Source organism: Nilaparvata lugens, chromosome 13, assembly GCF_014356525.2.
Source record: "Nilaparvata lugens isolate BPH chromosome 13, ASM1435652v1, whole genome shotgun sequence".
Lineage (NCBI taxonomy): Eukaryota > Metazoa > Arthropoda > Insecta > Hemiptera > Delphacidae > Nilaparvata > Nilaparvata lugens.
Window position 1 is genome coordinate 21367946 of NC_052516.1, and position 20844 is coordinate 21388789.

Consider the following 20844-nt stretch of genomic DNA (forward strand, 5'->3'; position numbering starts at 1 on the left):
TTAGATCCCATAATAATTCAAACCAAACACCCAAATAAAATAGGATATCAGACCTCAAGATCAAATTTTCAAATGCCATCGCATAAAAATAGGTTGAGACATTAAATTAAACAAGTGTTATCATCTAACATGAGTTCAAAGTGAAAATTTACAAGAAATTTGATGTTCCAACGATTTTTATCAAAGCTGCGTTTACACCAAAGTTATTAACAAAATTTTAATCCTTATAGATTCTATTATATTGAACCTATCATACACATGATGAACATATGTGTATGTCAAGTTTCGTTCAAGCTAATTAGCCCAGTCAACGAAGTGTTATAGAGGGAAAAGTATGGAAGACAATTTTTGACCCCGCAGTTCTGTTTAGGGTTGTGAGGAGGTAAACATATCAAAAGTCCCTCTTCAATTTGATGTATTATTCTACTACTTAATGTTTTCCTTCTATTGTTATAGCAGATTCAACGTGGGGGGTGAAATTTTAATTTTGTAACATTTGATCACTTAACAATGGAATTTGAGTCTGGAACATCTGGTACACAATTTTCGACTTTGTAGCCTAATGAAGACCAGTTGGGAGGTAAACATAGCCAAAATACGCATCTCTAGCCCGTCTATTGAAGGTGTGGAACTGCTAAGTTGACACTTGTTGCAGAGTTGGAAATTTCACCCCCCACGTTGAATCTGCTATAAAAATAGAAGGAAAACATTAAGTAGTGAAATAATACATAAAATTGAAGAGAAACAGAGCTCTACAAATCTACGGTGAGCATTAATTTTTAAGATGCATTGTTGGTGAGTTGTAGGCCCTGAAACATAAAAAAATAGGTTTAAAAGCTGTTATTTTAACAATTTTACACTTTTAAGAGCGTATATCTCGAAAACTATTGGAGATATCACAAATTACTACAGAACGAATATTGTAGAGAATTTAACAAGTTTCATTTCTGAATAGTTAGTCATGTCGGTTGAACGCATTTTTCTCAAGATATGAGCTTGTAAGCAAAACATTGAAAAATGCAACTTTTAAACCACCCTCATCCCTTTAGGACGAGGGGTAGGGATGGAGACTTTTGATATGTTCACCTTCTAACTGGTCCCAAGAAAGCTGCAAAGTCAAAAATTGTGTTCAAAACATTCTCTCCAAATTCCATTGTCAATTATTGGTCTATTTTTGCATAACTGAAAATATCACACTCAACATTGAAGTTGCTGCAACAGTCGTGGGGATGTGCGTAAACTTGTGATATTATACATCATATTGAAGAGAATTTGATGCTCTATAAGCTCATGATCAGCATGGATTTTTCCCTTCAATATTCAAAAAGTTATAAAATCCAAAATAGCAAAAAATTGAAGGAAGATGTGTTTTTTTCAAAAATGTCACATCTTTTAGATCGTATATCTCGAAAAGTGAAAGAGATAATATCTCTTATAGAGATAAGTTAAAGAGATAATATCTCTTTTCTATATTATAGAAAAAGTCGTTAGATCAATATTGTAGGAAATTATGTAAGCTTCAATTTCTTATAGAATAGTCATGTCTGTAGAATGCATAATTTTCGAGTTATATGCGAGAAACCAAAAAATGGTACCTTTGAACCACCCCCACCCCCTTAGCACAGGGGGTAGGGGTGGGGACTTTTGATATGTTCACCTCCTCACTACCCTAAACAGAACTGCGGGGTCAAAAATTGTCTTCCAAACTTTTCCCTCTATACACTTTTTTGAGCATTCATTGCCTGGACTAAATAGAAACTATATGAATTAAGTTATTAACATTTTGTTAATAACTTTGGTGTAAACGCGGCTTTTAGTCTCCTCTTCAATTAATTTTGAATCATTAAGATAATTTTTTTTAAATATGATAATACATAGCGTAGACGGTACAAGAATCAATATAAATTATTAATATTGTTAGTGTTGTAATCAATTTTAAATCCAAGTTATGTGTCTATCTACATTCAAGTAAATAGAAAAATCATATTTATATTGGTTTTAGTTTGTTTACATGACAGAGAAAAATTAATATAGTGGTAAACTTTAAAAATTCATGTTATACATAGCTTACGTTATGTCCCATGAGTAAATAAATCATTTATTGCCTAATACTGTAATAATGGATGTACAAAATTGTTGATTTGAATCAAGTACTTGGATTATTGATAAAATTCAACATCCATAGTTTATCATCCATCAACAGAATTGTTCATTTGTAGGCCTACTGCTGTTATTAGATTAAAAAAATGTATTTCTTATTTTTAGAACTCGGGGCTGGAGCTCAAGGCTTCTTTTTCCAGTCACGCCAAAAACTACGGTATTGTATTTCTATAATTATTTTTATTTGTAAAAATATTTCTTGTATTTGGCAATAAATATTCTGGCTATTTTTTGTAAAAAAAAGTGTCCCACTTTACAGTACTATATTTCATACTGTGAAAATTCATTGTCATTCACTACAAATTATAATTGAATATACTTCAAGTTTAAATATTATCTTAAATTACTTATTATATTTTCATCTTTTATCAACTCATTAAAATTCAAAAAGCCCGCTGAAAGAGTTTTAGTTCTATTATCTATTGACAGATGGCAGGAGCATGCGAATTGGATTGATGTTTTGAAGCGCTTTTCTTCCCACAATGCTCTGCGATTCTTGAAATCAAGATGTCGCATGTATAGACGATAAATATTCATGTAATTTATCCGTGTACATCCTCCTGATTCGGGGGCATAATTATTGTAAATAATAGTTGTAATAAACCGTGTATAATATCGTGAGAGTGTATAATAATAAATTTGACAACAGTGTTCGCTTCTTACAGTGTTTATGCGGTATTGAGTTTGACAGTGCACATTTCGGTTCCTTGTATTGGAGCAGCTAATGCTAAGCTGAATCGGCTATTCCAGTTTGTGATCGTTTCAATTGGAATCAGTTTCTCATTCCATTCAAAATACTATGTAAGTACAATAATGATCCATATTACCTTACTTATTATAGTGTTTCTATCAAATATTTAATTGAAACTCCAAAAGCTTCCTTCAGATTCAGCCATTGTTTTTATCATTATCGTTCGCGCTTGGTTCAGGTTAGTATGAGAAGTTTAAGTTTTCATGAGGATAATTAAATCAATTTCTGACAAAAAACATGGTTTTTACAATTGTTTCCTCAAAATATAACTAATACAAATTTTGTACTGTTCTTCAAAATGTACGTTTCAGTTATAAATATCTTCCCAGTTCCGTAAATAAACCTCTTGATTAACTACCGAAGCATATTGATCTCGTGTTGATGGCTGACAACAATGATCTAATCAACAAAACTGAATAATTAATTGTTGATGCTTCTAATAAAGTAGATTAAAATTATTTATTCTGATAACAAGAAATGATAAAGTCTACATACGGCGTAGAAATGAACTTGAAAGAAATAGATGCCAGTCACTGCACAATAAGTGGGATAAATCTAACCTCAACATTAGATTCAAGTTAATTATGTTCAAACATGAAATTATAATTATTATAGTCATGTGTGTCAGAATGTCATTAAATCTGTTGATAATAATAATTATGACAAGAAACAACTGATTTGTCATTTTAGATCCAGCATCAGCAATTTGATAGGTTAGGTTTGCAAGTGGTGACAAGTATGTAGTGTTTATTGTGAAATTCAATAAATTGAGGATCAAAACTAGAAAAAAACAATGTTATAACAGTCTGAATATTGTTTAATGGTATCCAATAAAATAATATTCAGTTTATATTAATCATTAAATACCGTAATTCAAATCTTTCAATATGCAGGCCTATATCAAAACAAATTTACTTGAATAAAAATAGAAGATTGAATAAGCTTGAAGTTTGATCAAACATTGCCGACGAGATCTACACAGGAATGCCTGGTCATTAATTTGGAACTTTGGAATTTATCGATAAATTTGCTTAAAACCGATTTTTATTTTTAGGTAAAAATAACCATTTACATTGGAAAATCAAAAAGCTTTAAATAAATAAAATTATTGAGTTAAATTGTTGAATTAAATTACTATTAAATAGTAACTTAATAACCATACCGTACAAACAAAAATTAAAATAATGTGGCATAACTAGGCTAGTCTTTGACGTAAAGTAAACAATTATAATAACTTGTGTTGACATGCATTTTTGGTTGGTACCGTAATTTGAGTACTATAAATGTTCGTCAATAATCATGACGACTCCTGCAGCCACAAGACTGCTGGAAAAACGGACAAAAGTCAAAGTCAAAGTAAGCATTGCATCAAAAATACTAAATAAATTGATGAAATGAGCCTACATTGTGCTAATGTTAAATTAATATTGTGCATTGTGCTTTAAGTTAAACTTGAATCACAAAATATTTTTGTTTTTTGCACCAGCAATGTTTTATTTCCCTCTTATTGAGTGCTGATAAACACATTTTAATACATAAATATTATAACTTTTATATAATTTATGTTCATCCAGACATTGAAACTTGAGTAAAGTTGAGCTTAGACCTTAGTATAATGTGTATTGAAGAAAATTCAATGAAACATCTACCTACTATTCTAAGTAAGATTTCTATGAAATTGATATCCTTATTACATATTTCTTATTCAATAGATGATACAGTAGAACACAATTTATTTTATAAGAAAATCATGCCACTTTATTAATGTTAGAATTAATAGTACACAACAGTTGAAAAACAATGAGCATTTCTTAGCAATTGTTTGCAAAACTGCCAAGAAAGCATTACTTTTCTCCCATTATTGAATTCAGTAACTAGAGAAGAAACCGTTCTAGTCTAAACACAATAGGAAGTCTAGTAGACAGAAATTGAAGTAGGTTTTGAAATGTCGTAACTGATTCGATGGGCTGATAAGTGTTTGGAAATAGATATCGATAATAATAATTGAGAAAAACTATAAATGCCTCAAGGGTTGTCTGTATTTATCTTTTACGATCTGTTCAACAGCTTGTAACTTTCTCTAAATTGGTTATTTCTATTTCTCCAGTTTGTAGATGGAAAGATTTTTCTCCACTAACACGCAAGTGACAATAAAAACAGAGTTCTTGTGACAGATGCAGATTTCAAATTGCAGTGATTGGTCTGAAATAGATTTTGTTTCTTGATGAAATGTAACCAGGATCTAGGAACTGTTGAATGGAAATAAATGTTTATGTTTGTTACTATTGTTGAATAGGTTTTGTAAAAATAAGTCTGGAATAAAATATAGAAAAGAATAGGCCTATCACTAGAAACATATAATTGTTTTGTCTGGAAGTAGCGTAAGTTAGTATTTTAATAATCCTTTGAGACTACTGAATATTCACCATGGAATAGGCTAATCAATTTAATAATAAGTATTTCTCCCGCATTATCGTCTCTAGGTCCGATGTATTTGATTTATACAACAAACAAAATACTAATACTGTAGTCATAAATATTGTGTCAGTTTTTTTGCAATTTGTATCTGGATAGAAAAAAAATGATTTTCAATTTGTTCTAGAATTTAAAAAAATCTATTAACTTTGGCATGTAAAAAGTATTTATGAAAATTCATAGGCTATAGTAAGGTTCACATTATGATGGCAGTATTTGATTAACATTGGTGCTGCTATCCTTGTCTACCATTGGACAAAAGCAGATAGCCTAATCTATCGCTGTTTATTATTTAATCATTGAAAAATTTATTTTCTTAACGAATAAAATATTATTGATTATTTTAAAATACCGGTAACAGCTATTCTCTTTGATCAGTTGCGACCTGAAAACTCTTGACACCAGACCTGAGCTATCATTATTATTAGCGTATGGCTTGAATGGTGGGGAGACCCAAGGGTAGTTCCACCTCGCCTTATATAGTCCAAATTTCCCTAATGGGAAACCGGACACTAAGGTTATAGTCAGCACAATACTTTAAATTTACACATTTCACTTCGGAATAAAGTTCATTTTGATGTTGAAAAGTTCAAACATATACAAAACCACTAAGCCAAATTTAGAAAAAATTGAATTTAGACAATAAATTTAGAGCCGAAATTTAGACCTGAGCTAGTCAGGCTGAGAATCGGCAACGCTGTTCTACTATCCTTCTACACTGTCATTATAACGTGGACCTCACTATAGGATAATATTTACATATTCAAATATCAAGTCTAGTACTTGTTAGCCTTTTTACCTTTTTAGATAAATCAGGAAACCTGAAGAATTTTCTGATTTTTATGATTTTTCCTAATTTAATTATCCTATTTATAGAAACATTACACAGTAATCATAGATGGTGTCCAATTTCTATTTTAAAATCAAATTATTCTTATCAGTAGTTTTCACATTTTGAAGAATTCTATTCTAAATGTTTTATTCTTATTTGTATATTCCGATTGATGATTTAGTGTATAAATTGAAATGGACATAACCTACATAATATTTGGACAATTTAAGACAAAATTAGGAAATTGAAGAAGTTTTGGGCAATAGCCTGTTTTTCTATTCCGACTACTGTATTGTTTAGGCTACTCTATCCAATAAATAAATAAATGATTAGCCTACTTTGAATTCACGTAAATGTTAGTGAATGATTATCAAAGCCTCCTCTTATAGAGATAAATTTGAAGATATTCAATATGAAGTTGAGATTGAGAAGATCCATGAAAAAATATTTTTCCTGTTATACTTCATTTAACTTGAGTAAACATTAATTCATAGTTAATTAAAACATAATCATAGATTGTGTTGATTATCCGTAAAGATATTCCACGGGTGAATGTTGGATATCTTCAGCTTTTTTCGTTGGATGCTTCAATAAGGGTTTGTTGACCGTACAGGGAGGTTGGTTCTGAATTATTAATTTTCATTAAGACTGCGGTTTGTGTGCTCGAAGAAGAAGAAGGAGAATAAGAATTGGAAGAAGAGTAAGAAGGAAAGCTGAGTAGTCTGTTGAAAACGGGGTAACGAGTGCCCGGATGAGCAGGAAAGGGCCTGGCTATCTATTACTTGAGCCCTAGAATGGTTGTGGGCAGGGGTTGTACTAGTGCAGTACATTATGACTGTACTAAGAGAGTAGTGCTTTCACTTTCTGAGAGCATCATTAGCCCTTGAGCGTTACACAATGTACATACGACGTTTCCAACAGGAGTATGAGATGGAGAATACATACTGGGGGATAGAAAGAGTGAGAGAGATAGTGGGTTCTGAAGAGAAATAGAGATAGAGAATACATTGAGAGAGTAGATGAGTGAGAGGGAGATAGTGGGTTCTGAAGAGAACTAGAGATAGAGAATACATTGATGGAGTAAATGAGTAAGAATGAGAGGGAGATAGTGGGTTCTGAAGAGAAATAGAGATAGAGAATACATTGAGGGAGTAAATGAGTAAGAGTGAGAGGGAGATAGTGGGTTCTGAAGAGAAATAGAGATAGAGAATACATTGAGGGTGTAAATGAGTAAGAGTGAGAGGGAGATAGTGGGTTCTGAAGAGAAATAGAGATAAATAATACATCGAGAAAGTAAATGAGTGAGTGACAGAGGACGTGTGTTTTGAAGAGAAATAGAGATAGAAAACACACATTGAAAGAGTGAGATGAGGTGTTTTGAAGAGAAATAGATATAGAAAACACACATTGAAAGAGTGAGACAGAAATAGTGTTTTGAAGAGAAATTGAGATATAAAACTTATATCGAGAGAGTGAGACATAAATTGTGTTTTGAAGAGAAAAAGGGATAGAAAACATATCTAGAGAAGTAAAATAGAGACTGGTGAAGAGTGTTTTTAAGAGAAATCGAGATAGAAAACATAGATCAAAAGAGTGAGACAGATATTGTGTTTTTAAGAGAAATAGAGATAGAGATTAGACTACATAAATCGAGAGAGTAAATGAATGATAGATAGATAGCCTGATAGTTAGATACAGTAAATGACTTTACTTTACACTTTACAATAAAAGTGATGTGGGCGAAATTCAGTGAAACAGAAAGTGTGTATTGAAAATAAATAGAGATCGAGAATACATGCATCGAGAGAGTAAATTACAGAGAGAGAGAGAGCAAGTGAGTGAGTGAGTGAGTTTTGAAGAGAAATAGAGATAGAGAGTACATGCATCAAGAGAGTAAATGAGTGAAGAGAAATAGGGATTGAGAGTGAGACAGAAATTGGGGTTCGAGGAGAAATAGGGATAGAAAATACACCTTGAGAGAATAAAATAGAGAGCAAGAAAACGTGTTTTGAAGAGAAATATAAACAGAAAACATACATCGAACGAGTTAGACAGAAAGTGTGTTTTGAAGAAAAATAGGGATAGAAAAAATACATTGAGAGAGTGAAATAGTAAGTGAGAAAGTGTGTTTTTAAGAGAGAGATTGGAAACATACATCTAAAGAGTGAGACAGAAGCTATGTTTTGAAGAGAAATATGGATAGAAAACATACATTGAGAGAGTGAAATAGTGTGTGTGAGAAAGTGTGTTTTGAAGAGAAATAGTGATAGAAAACCCACATTGAAAAATTGAGGAAAACACACATAAGGAGTGTTGAGTGAAAAGTGTGTTTTGATGAGAAATAGAGATAGAAAACAGTGAAAACACTCATCGTGAGCGAGAGAGTGAAATATTGAGTGAGAGGGAGTTTGAAAATACATACGTACATTGATAAAGAGATATAGTGAGATAGAGGGGGAGAGAGAGTGTGTGAGAGAGAGAGAGTGAGTCCATCCGCAGTGAATACAACGTTAAAACTAACTGGGTACAAGATGGTCTCCTCTTATTGCTTAAATAGCAATCTTCTACTACTGCATTGTTTATTAAAAATTGAGACGCATTTTTTCGTTTGAAAGGTTTCTATCCGCATTCGTTTATTGTACTGAAGTTGGAAGAGGCATTCAAAAACGTCTAATTTCTGAGTTTATGTAATCGATCCAATTGTGAAAGTATAAGTGTAAGTTTTTAATCATTCAAATAGATTTCAAAGCTTTGAAGGGCGTAGAGTTAAAAAATCTGAATATCTTCTTTACATACAAAGACATCCCTTAAATATTGATGGATTGGCACAATCCTAAAACTTGACGAATTGAAAATAAGTATATATCCATCCTTGGTAAATTGAGAATTTTTAAGCAAGATTTCAAATTAATCAGTTCAGTTTCAGTGGTTCATACCTGATGATGCGTCGAACATGTATTTCGTATTCCGTACATGTATAAGTCAATTCTTTTTTTTATATGAGTATACCAAGAATGGTGTATCAGCTAAAGACCGTAGATATTCGCAGATTTAACTTCTTTTGTAGTTCTACTCATTCGAAACCTTATAAAATGGAGACGTTTTTCCATTATTGATAATATATCAATAAAAAATCGAGAAAACTGTTGAAAATTGGCTTTGAACTCGACGAAAGTATTCTTTCAACTTAGAGCTTCCATGAAAGTCAAGCAAAGAAACATATTATATGATTTATTATATTATGATTATAATAATTATATGAATTTTATTGAAACTTCTTTCTCTGTGACTATCATTGCTGAACTGTATTCAAAAACGTATGTTCTAATATGTATAAAAGGTAAACCTGAGAAAGAGTTGATCATCAACTAGAATTAGACAAGGATTCCCAAATTCACCTACGCTATTTAATATATATAATTATATTTTGACGAGCTGATGAGGAATAGGCGACAAAGAAAAGACTCAAATAGGCGACAAAGAAAAGTTAAAATTGGGCAGGGAGTCTTCCTCTACTCTCTCATGTTTGCTGACGATACAGTGATAGGTCAGGAGAGTGAGGATAAGCTACAGATATCAATTCATGGGCTTCAAGCTGTAAGTAGATATTTCAATATGAATATCTCATCTCAGGAATCAAAAGTAATGGCATTTCGGGGCAAGTGGCCCTTGCATTCCATAATTATAGTCATAAATAATACAATAATGGAACAGATGAGCTACTTCAAATACCTCGGTTGTGATGTATCCTATGTCAGAACATGATATACCTAAGAAAATAGCAAAGTTTAACTTAATTTGTGGAACCGTTCACCGAACGTTAAAGGGTAAGGCCAGAAAAAATACGGGGATAAAGTTTTATAAGACAAGGTTATTCCTTTAATGACATGCGGTAGTGAGGTATGGACAAAGACTAAGAATTAATAAAAACAATATAAAACTTCACAAGTTTAAACTTGAAAATGACAAAAGTGGGTCGAAACTAGTCGTTAAAAATGTTTTTAAATTGTTTTAATAAAAGGGTACTACAAGTTTTATATTGTTTTTATTAATTTGAATAAAGTAGCCTATATAAGTGAAGTGATTTTATGAAATACCAAGAATAATGACTCACGAATTCAGGCATCAGAGATTAGGTTTCTGCGCAGCATCCAAGGATACTCAAGACTAGATCACATAAAAAAATATGCAATTCAGTGAGAACAATGTGCAACCACTAGCAGAAATGATAAAACAATAAAGATTGAAGTGAAAAAATGACCGGTGTCGTGTCACCAATCCGTTTTCCACTACAAGCCTGGAAGTTGCAGTTGGATGAAAAAGAGACGTCGGAAGACCGAGGAAGCGGTGTACACCGGAACATGATGGATGATGATGACTTCTTTCTCATCCCACCATATCCTTAGAATTCGATTTTGACTGATAGGTTTGTAGCTATTGACATTTTATTGACGGTAGGCCTGTTACAAAAATATCGAAAAATCGATGGATCTCGAAAACTAAGGTAGATATAAGGACATTTTACTGGGCATTTTTTTGCAAATTTTTGCAACGTTCGGTAGGTACTAGGTAGTAGGTACATATTAGACAAAAGAAACCACTTCCAAACACTGTTAACAAAAAATATATTTAATAATAGATCCACGTGGACAATTCATAATATTACAATATGAACAAAACTCACCCTCAAGCATTCCCGACACGACCAGCAAAAAACAGAGAAGCTAGTCAGTAATTGGCGCAAAAAAAACCAATCTAACTTTTCCACAGTATATATTTATTTAAGTTTATTTCTTCATTTTCTAACTTCGCATTTTTTATTTATTACTTTATTAATTTATAAAATAGAACTATAGTACCCTTTAAAATGAAAAACATATTAAAAAACAAGTACAAATTGTAACGTAACTACTAGTTTCGGTGATCATACCATCATCAGGTTATAAAAATGGTGTAATCACCAAGACTAGTAGTTACGTTACAATTTGTATTCCTGTTTTATTATTTTTGAAGGGTACTATAATTCTATTTTATAAAAAATACAAGAAAGTAGCCCTGAATTCATTCATTTTAAAAATACTTTATTAATTTATTTATTGATCTTTTACATTAATATAAGTATCCATTTTAACACAATGTAATTTTTTATAAAATAAGTAATTTGATTATATCTATTTCTTTTGAATATTTATATTGTATTTTTATCTTACATTGTTTTATTTCTTTATTCACTTTTATTATTTCACTTTACATTTTCTCATAGTACTATCATTACCATACAAACCTAATTTTCTGTGCCATGATAATTATAGCGCGGTAAAATTCAAAAGTAATTTTGTTCTTGAGATAAAAATTTCTAAGTGAAAAATACAAAATGGCAGCTATGAGGATAACTACTGAGTTTTGGACTCTTCAAATACGACATTTGTAGTCTCTTATCATCCAGGAACAATACTATAGCCACCTCTAATACAAGGCCCCGGCCTACGATATTGCAACGTCGCAGTGTAGGCCTAGAATTTAATACATGATTGGTGAAAAATATTTAAAAAATACCAGCTGATCTTTTCCACCAATCATGTATTAGATTATTGGCCTACACTGCGACGTTGCAATATCGTAGGCCGGGGCCTTGTACTAGAGGTGGCTATGACAATACCCTAGAATGTTCGTCGACACTTCTCAAACATCCTGTATATTAATTTAAGTTTATTTATTCATTTTCTAACTTCGTTTTTTTAATTTATTACGTTATTAATATATTTATTGATCTTTAATATTACTATTGTCCATTAATATTCAAAAGTAACATTACATTTTATTTAGAATCTTTGGTCTTTGGCTGTTACAACTTTTATGAATCCTCTGTATATATAGTATAGACATAGATGAGAAGAAGATTAATTGAGTTGTGTGTTTTTTTTTGTTTTGTAGACAGTAGCGGAGGCCAAATGAAGTGGTTAGGAGGAGGGGAGACCACTGCCGACATGCTCGGTCAGCCCAACGGTCACGTGGCAGCCTCGTCGCAACATGTGCTGCGTCCTCAGCCTCAGGTATTCATTCATCTATTTATTTATTCATTCGATACAAATCAATGCGTGTGCTATTAGTCACTAATGTACGAATGTCATGTGTTTCAACCTTCGATCACATATCATAAGTCACAGACAAGCGGTAGGGGGGTCATTTTCACAGAGCTGAACAGCTTGTCATAACCGCTGAATGCCCTGTGATCGGTGCGGTCAGATCGTCAATTGTTGACTCCGAAACATGGCCGCCTCCATTAAGCTTCCCGCCAAGTGATAGTTCTTTATTCTTTTATTGATTCAATTTTTTAAATAATTGAAATCATTATTTTTATTTAAATCATTATTCAATAATTAAATAATTTATTAAATAATCATTTTTTAAATAATTTGGTGTAGGATCAACAGGCTCAGCCCAAAGCTGTTCCTCCCCCGAATTTTGATTCACTAAGATATTCCAGAAAATAGGTTATGTTTTCTCCACTTTATATAATGTCTAATTTTCTGACCAAACACTTTAAACAGTTTCGTAGCGTTATTCGTTTTTGCAAGCAAAAGACAATATTCCAGCATAAATGGAATGACAATGAGTCAATTTTAAGCAGGAAACGTTATGAGCTATGAGGTTGTGCAAGAATGGTCTCGGAAAATGAATGACGTCAGTTTAAGTGACTTCCGAAATCTTCGTGACAACTCGTACTCACAGTGCTCGTGGATTCTCCAGCAAATCAAATGGGATACTTTCGATCACCCACCATACAGACCTGACTTGGCCACTAGTAACTAATACCTTTTCACCAATCAGTGCTATTTTCTTTTGTACCACTATGTGTCTTGTTAGACTCAGTGTAAATTGTCATATTGTATAAATAAAACTCAAAAAGATGACTTTGAAGGCAGAGCATTCAAACTAAACATATTCTAGCCATATTCTACTTGGATTCATTTGGCGGCAGCATTTTATGAAGATTGTTTTTGTAGGCTGATTCACTGGTATGACAAATGCCTTAATCTTCTTATCAAAAATAATCATAAGTGTTAGTAACTTTTAGTAAAATAATTATTTTTTTATATAGGCCTACATTCGTCTTTTGTTTACGGATATTTCGCCTGTGTCGGGCGTATCTTTGTCGTAATTTTGAACTCCTCTCAAGACAAAAGTTTTAGACCCTGGCTGAACTTCTGTACCAACTTTGAAAATTTTCTCTCAATTAGTTCTTGAAAAAAGTTGAAAAAACTCTGGGAACGCTAGGAAAACGCAAATAAACCGCCTATCTTGAGGGTATCTTCGGCGTAATCCTGAATTCGGCGTAGTCCTCAAAATGAAATATCCAGAACTTTGTTGAACTTCTACGAAATTTGTACATGATCTGTCGATTAGTTATTGATTAGGCCTAGAAAACGCAGAAAAAAACGCTCAAAAATCGCCGATCCTGGGCAGAACTTGGGCGTCTTAACTTTGGGCGAATCTTAACTTCCACTACAACATTTTTATACCTCAGCTGAGCCTGTGCACCAAATTTAAAAATTTTTTGTCGATTAGTTCCTGAAAAAAACTGAGAAAACGCTGGGAAAACGCAGATTTTGGGCGTATCTTTGAAAATATTTTCAAATCCGTTCTTAGTACGCGTCTAGAATGCCATCTGAACATACATACCAAAATTGAACGTATTTGGTTCAGTCGATTTTTAGCTCTGTTGATTATGAATGAATGAGTGAGTGAGTGACTAAATGAATAAGTGCCTTTTCGCTTTTATGTAAAACTTTTTATAGAGGGTGTTTCAAAAGTAGTGTCGAACATTTTAGGGTAGGCCTATTGTTCCTGGATGATAGGAGACTACAAATGACGTATTTGAAGTGTCCAAAAACTTAATGGTTATTCTTATAGAGGCTGCCATTTAGTTTTTTCACTTGGAAATTTTTAAATTTTCGTTCTTGAGAACGAAATGTTGTATTGATCTAAAATTTGGCATGATATTTATGCTATAGAGACTGAACTTTAAAAAATGAAATGAAAAATTTTCGATGTACATATTCAAAATGGCGGCCATTTTTAATTTTTGAATTCAAATTTCACGAAAACCGTTCACTTTACAGAAAATTTACAAGAGACAAAAAGTTAGCAAATTCTATCAAGATTTCAAGCATCTATTAAGATTGGTCAAACAATAACAGAGAAATTAATTATTCTCGTACAGCATGCATGATTATGAACAAAAAAGATCATCTGAAAAACATTGTAAAATCAGCTGGATGGCCTACCGATTTTCAAAGCTTCATCTTAAATACAATTGGAATTAAAAATGTAATATTGATGTTTAAATTGTGAAAAGTCATGCATGCAATACGAAAATAATGGTAGGAAGCAAGCTCAAACGAAAAATACCGGCTAGTACTTGATACAATAATATAGTGCTTTTGTTTCTTGCAGATGATGATGTCTGAGCAGATGGCAGGCGGCAGACGGTCGCAGGACGACGCGATGGTGGGCTACATGTTCCAACGTCCGCAGGCTGACCCCGAGTTCAGCCACCCGCCTGGCCAACTCAGCCACCTCGCCAACAAGCAGGCGACCGCGCAGCGCTGGGCGCTCGGAGACGACACGCTCATCGATCATGTCAGTACAAATCACATTCATTCTCCTAAAAACATAGTATACAAGTCATAGAATACATATCGGTAGTCCCAATCAAATAAATCATAATTTATAAATTATATTTTCTTCAAAAAGTAGTCCACAAGTCATAGGATACAGATTAGTAGTCCCAATCAAGTTTATTCTCTTCAAAACATAATGCCGGTTGGCGGTTGAACAAAAGCTGGTTAAATTTTAATAATGATTAATTTCACGAGAACCAATCAGATCATGATTGTCAGTCAACACATCAAATCAAATTTATTCTTCTCGAAAAGTTGTCTACAAGTCATAGAATACTGATCAGTAGTCCCAGTCAAATTTTTTCTCCTCGAAAAGTAGTCCAAAAATCATGCAATACAGACTAGTAATCCCAAACACATTTATTCTCTTCAAAACATTGTATACAAGTCATAGGATACAGATCAGTAGTCCCAGTCAAATTTGATCTCAAAAAAAATGCCGGTTGCACAAAAGCTTGTTGAATTTCAATCGTGATTAATGTCACAAGAACCAATTAGAGAAGGCTTTTCAGAAAAAAATGGCTTCTATGATTGGTTCTCGTGAAATTAATCATGATTAAAATGATTAGAGCAATCAGATCATGTCAGTCAACACACGTCACATCAAATCTATTCTCATCAAATCATAGGATACAGATCGGTAGTTCAAGTCAGATTTATTCTCTCCAAAACATAGTGCTGGTTGCACAAAAGCTGGTTGAATTTTAATCGTGCTTAATTTCGATAACAAAACAGAGAAGGCATTTCAGAAATAATGGCATCTCTGATTGGTTCTCCTGAAATTAATCACAATTGGAATTTGACCTGTTTTTCTGCAACCGGGCCATATTCTACAAATCATATAGGCTAATACAGATCAGTAGTCCCAATCAAATGTATTCTCTTCAAAACATAGTCTACAAATTATAGAATACAAAATATAACACTTAGGCACTACTTACTCAGTTACTCTACTGCGACTCAAACCGTTCGACTCCAGTCGCGAGTATCAGTTTTCTAGGCCTTCCAACTTCATTTATTCAAAATTCAGCGTTCTTTCAAAAAAACTTTCAATCGAACATTTTTATATCTCAGCTGAGTCTGTGCACCTAATTTGAAGATTTTTATCGATTAGTTTGATTGACAAAATATTGATAGACTTATTCTTATCAAACATTTTCTATTGATATAAAATGAAAAATTCTACTACTTTTTTAACCAATTTGAACGTGTGCTCGTTTATATTTATGCTATTCCACTTCACATCCTGACCTCACTTTTGGAACAACATCTAGGATACTCAAGTCGCACGTCTCTTGTCGACCAGCGACCAAGTCGATTCAAGACTATTGTGATTTTCAATAATATTACTGTATAGAAATAAATTTTCGACAAAATGAAAAATAATTGAATGACGTTGTGCCATCATTGTTTCAAAACGTTGTATTTGTTTCAGAATCATGAAAAATGGAAGTACCCTCCAGTTGCTAAAATGCCGCATCCCATGAACAATATGCCTTACGAGGTGCATCAGGTTGTCATGAAGGTAGGACACATTTTATTCACCAACTTTCTGAATTATTTTGCCGCAATTTGAATCGTCAACCTTAGGCTTATTTTCCATTTACTTACGTTTATTAATATTTCAACTAAGAAAACTCTCAAACTTGAATTTATTAATTGCGGATATATCCTGTCTCAAGTGAATATCTTTTATTTTAATAAATTCACACTTTTTCATTTATAAAAAATAATGTGGTTGCTCTTACTAGTAACGAAAGAACAAGTAGGCTGTACTAGAGACTTGAATTAATCTTTTACTATAATGCAAATTGAATTGTTGGACTCCTTTTTAAATTCCTAAACTCCCAGTTTCATGAAAAAAATTTCTCCTTAGTTTATTGTTAAAGTTGGCATAGGCCTATCATTCTATTTATGTGAATTTTATTATTTGTAGGCACCTGCTGTAAAATCTCTTAGGTTTAGCGGAACCAATTTTTATAATGCATTTTACTGAATAAAATGATTGATTGATTGATTGGAACCTCCGCTGTAGACTCTTGAAGATTCAACCGAAATATGAAATTGCATTTCTTCAATTGATAATGACTTTGATAATAATAATTGATCGAAAATTCGAATTTATATGCTATAGACTGTCCTGAAGACTTCTGCGACTGCTTATATTGAAAACAATACGAATTAGCTAGAAGGAGATTCGATGAGCACCATCAAAAATTATTTTCTTGGAACCCGGCACCTCCTGATTGTCATTTAGGGATGCTAATACCATAGAGGAGCGGATCTTTAGAGATCTCATAGAGAAACGGTTCTAGAAAATAGAGTAATAGATCTCTAGAGATCTCACAGAGAAACAGTTCTCTATTCTATTTTTCTGAATGAGAAATGTCACCACTGATACATTGGCGCTGCTCTTTGACCTGCAATCAAGAGGTGCAGGGTTTGATTCCCGTTCGGTCAAATAATTTTTGCATATCAGCGTTTATAGAAAATCCCTTATTCCCCTTTAATATTAGCTGTTCCCCTTGTCGAAATTTGCTGTTGCAGAAGTCTTCAGAGTACAGTAGTTGATATGATAATAATCTGACTGTAGACACTCTCAGTTTTATTTTCAGTTTTTTGTCTTGTTTCTATTTTTTACTACTTTTATAATTATTATTTTTTACTGTTGTATTTTTTAAAAGTGATTTTGTGTATTGCTTTAAATCTTCTTATAACTTTCTAGTTTATTGTTTCTGTTTTGTTTTACTAATTTCAAATTATTTTGTGTTATAGCCGGGAGCAGAGCATCTGCTTTTTCACCAGATGGGACAACCCCCTCCCCCCGTGCCCCACCTCGTCAACCCACAGACCATCATCTCGCACCAGGACCCACGTAACGGACAGGTCAGTCCCATCACAACACTATTACTAGCAATTTTAATTATTATATATAAAACTTATTATTTTATTTAAAAGAGTATTCCACAAATATTAGTAAACGTGCTTTCCACCTAAACTAGGAATAGATGGTACGTCTCCCGACCCCTTGTACCAGTTAATTTTCAAATCTCTCATGTGACATGGGTCAATGATTACAAAAAAAATCAAACCTGAAACGATGAGTTTCAGTTGATGAATTAAATTGATCAGTTGAGTGCATATTTTTCATTTTTATCTCAACAATCATCAATCCAAAGTAAATCCGTATGGCTTTATTGGTGGGGAGTCCCTTGCAGGAGTCCCGCCTCTCCTGAATATATAATTTAAGCCGTCAATCAGCCTTACGATTTCATACTTCAGCCGGGACCGACAGTTAATCGTGCTCATCCGATAATACGGGAGTGACCTGGCTCAAAACTTTTGTTCATATTCGGGTTTGAACCCGGGATCTCTAGGCTAAAACGCAGTATTTTAGAGAATATGCTTTCATATGGAAGGGTTTACAATAAAAATGTATTCCATGTCCCACTAGTGGATCATATTGATTATTGATGGAATTATAAGAAAATATAATGAAAATTGTTTTTTATTACATAGAATTATGATCTGTAACCATGCTACCAACATTTGAGCTATTCTCTCTAATCTTAGTGAGAAAAAACATTATAATGCGACTTGAAAGTTGGAAGTCATTATGAAGCGAATTTGTTTGTATTTGGGAAACTAGAATTGAGATAGATAACTTGAACTGTTGAAAAAAAGGAGTTAGATTGATGATAAGGTATGATCAAATGGCATACATTTTTAATGGAGTAAAAGGTAGGTGTTATGTATGTGTAGAGCTACGCCTTTAACCTGTTGAAGACTTTGATTAGCTCGTGTTGGGTTTGTTTGTTAAGTGGGGGGGGGGGGGTTGAGTTGCGTCAGCTCGGTGGCAATTGATTGGCGCTCTCCAAGAAAGGGCTGTTGTAACAAGCACACACCTTGCTGACTGAGAGAGGGTGAGGGTTAAAAAAAAGAAAAAGAAGAAAAATGGAATAGATAGAACAATTTGAGAAGAACAAGAATAACATGAAGGATAAGATCATGGAGAAGAAGAACTATAATAATTATGTAAAAAAAGGACATGAGGAAAATAAATGAAGAAGATGAAAAGAAAAATATTTTAAGGAGGAAAAGGGTGTGTTGCAGTAATGCAAATAAGGAAATACAGATGAACAAGTAGTGGATGCTAGGAATTAGAAAAAGATAGAGAGGGTTTACGAAAAATTTATGGAATACAAGAAAGAAGAAATGAGTAGAAAATGAGGGTACAAGAAATAAGCTGAAAAAGAGAGAAAAAGTAAGAAGAAAACCTGAACCAAGGATATGAATAAGTGGAAGAGTGGAGAAAGGAGAGACGGGAAAAGAGTGGAAGGGGAACTCGATGAAGGAGTAGGTAGGAGGAAAACAAAAAACTCTTGAAAGGAGTAGAATGAACGATGAAGTAAGAAGTTGTGAAGTTTATTTGAATTACTCTACTAGTAATATTACTCTCGAAATTCATAACAAAGAAGATAAGGATTTGAAGGAAAAACGGAAGAGAGTGATTGAAGAAGAAGGAGTAAAATTTGTAAGAAATGGAAAAGAGGAAGAGGAAAACAATCCTGACAGGGAGTCTAAGAAGGAGTGAAGAAGGAAAACAAAGGAAGAAAAAGAAGAGAACTAATATAATACAATAAGAATAATGTAATTATATGAATTTATTATTACCCTTTCTATTCTCTTTTAGACATGACTATTTTCAGCTAAAGAAGGGTCAAGATGTATTCAATAAGAATCATTAATGGATGATTAATATTGAAGTGTTTTTTTTTTTTTTTGTAAAAATAAAGAATGAAGAATGAAAAGCAAGGAGTAGATGAATCAATGTACATTTCAAAAGTGGAGAAGATTATTGTAGTTATATAGAAAGGCTTCCTTTATTTTTAACCTGGAGGGCGAAAGTTAGGGCGCAGTCGGCCCTCTCTCCCAGAAGAAGTAGGAGGGAAGGAAGGTATGAGAAAGAAGAAAAGTATCTGAAAGTTTGAAGGTATGAGAAAGAAGAAAGTCAGAGTGATAATGAGACGGTTGAGATTGTTGGCAGAATTTCAACGAGTAGTCATTCCTTTGTGCTGAGAATAGCTGACTGCTTCGAGATGTTTGAAGGCATGTCCAATCGAACAGTCTAGGCTCTAGTGGCTGGAAATGAATGAATGAATGAATGAAAATGAAGGGGATGAACTTGACATTGATGAGCTGTGTTCGACAAATGTCTTTGTTCACTATCTTTTTGAATATGTGTGGTGGTTTATGTAAGGAAAGGCATTGTATTTATTCATGATTTCAATAGAGTAGAAACGATGGTTCTAGATATGTGATGGTATATTCAAGGTATTGAAAAAATGATGTTCCAAATATGTGATGGTTCATTTCAATCTGTGGAAATCTAGAAGACTTGACCTCATTTGGACTTTTAATGTTACCTAAATTTGGGAGAGAAATAGTACAAGGTATTCTTAGTTTTTCTCTCCCGATCTGTGCTTCTTTGTAAAAAAGAATAAATCATTTAGCATTAAACAACTTCCAGAAAAGTAACACAGGCTTGAACCCAAAACGGTTCTAACTCTAATTTGCTGCTCCTGGAAAATGAAAATAAATCAATCTTTAAAATATTCTACCAATTTAATAATATTGGAGGCATTTGTGATACCAGTATGCCTATTGGGTACAATATTTATTTTATTTATAAATTTTACAAAGTAGCACTGATTGGGAGAGAAAAACTAAGGATACTCCTTGTACCATTTTTCTCCCAAGTTTAGATAACATTTTAAAAGTCCAAGATAGGGTTATGGTTTCACTTTTCTAAAATTTAATCCATTTTCACTAAAAAAATAACGAAAACTAAGAATTTTAAATTTTGATGGTTAAAAACATATTAAAAAAACAAAAATATCACTATCAAATCACCATTAATTGGAACATTTTTGCGTAATTTG

At 32.9% G+C, this 20844-nt stretch overlaps 1 protein-coding gene across 1 annotated transcript in view; it reads left to right on the forward strand.

The window, feature by feature from the left end:
• Nucleotides 1-20844, forward strand: part of LOC111046922 (pumilio homolog 2) — a 608126-nt gene that overhangs the window by 24744 nt on the left and 562538 nt on the right. The window contains exons 2-6 of the mRNA XM_039440391.1: nucleotides 12153-12271; nucleotides 14676-14861; nucleotides 16338-16427; nucleotides 17450-17460; nucleotides 17678-17788. Coding sequence (XP_039296325.1) covers nucleotides 12153-12271; nucleotides 14676-14861; nucleotides 16338-16427; nucleotides 17450-17460; nucleotides 17678-17788 — 517 coding nt within the window. The remainder of the gene's footprint in view (nucleotides 1-12152; nucleotides 12272-14675; nucleotides 14862-16337; nucleotides 16428-17449; nucleotides 17461-17677; nucleotides 17789-20844) is intronic.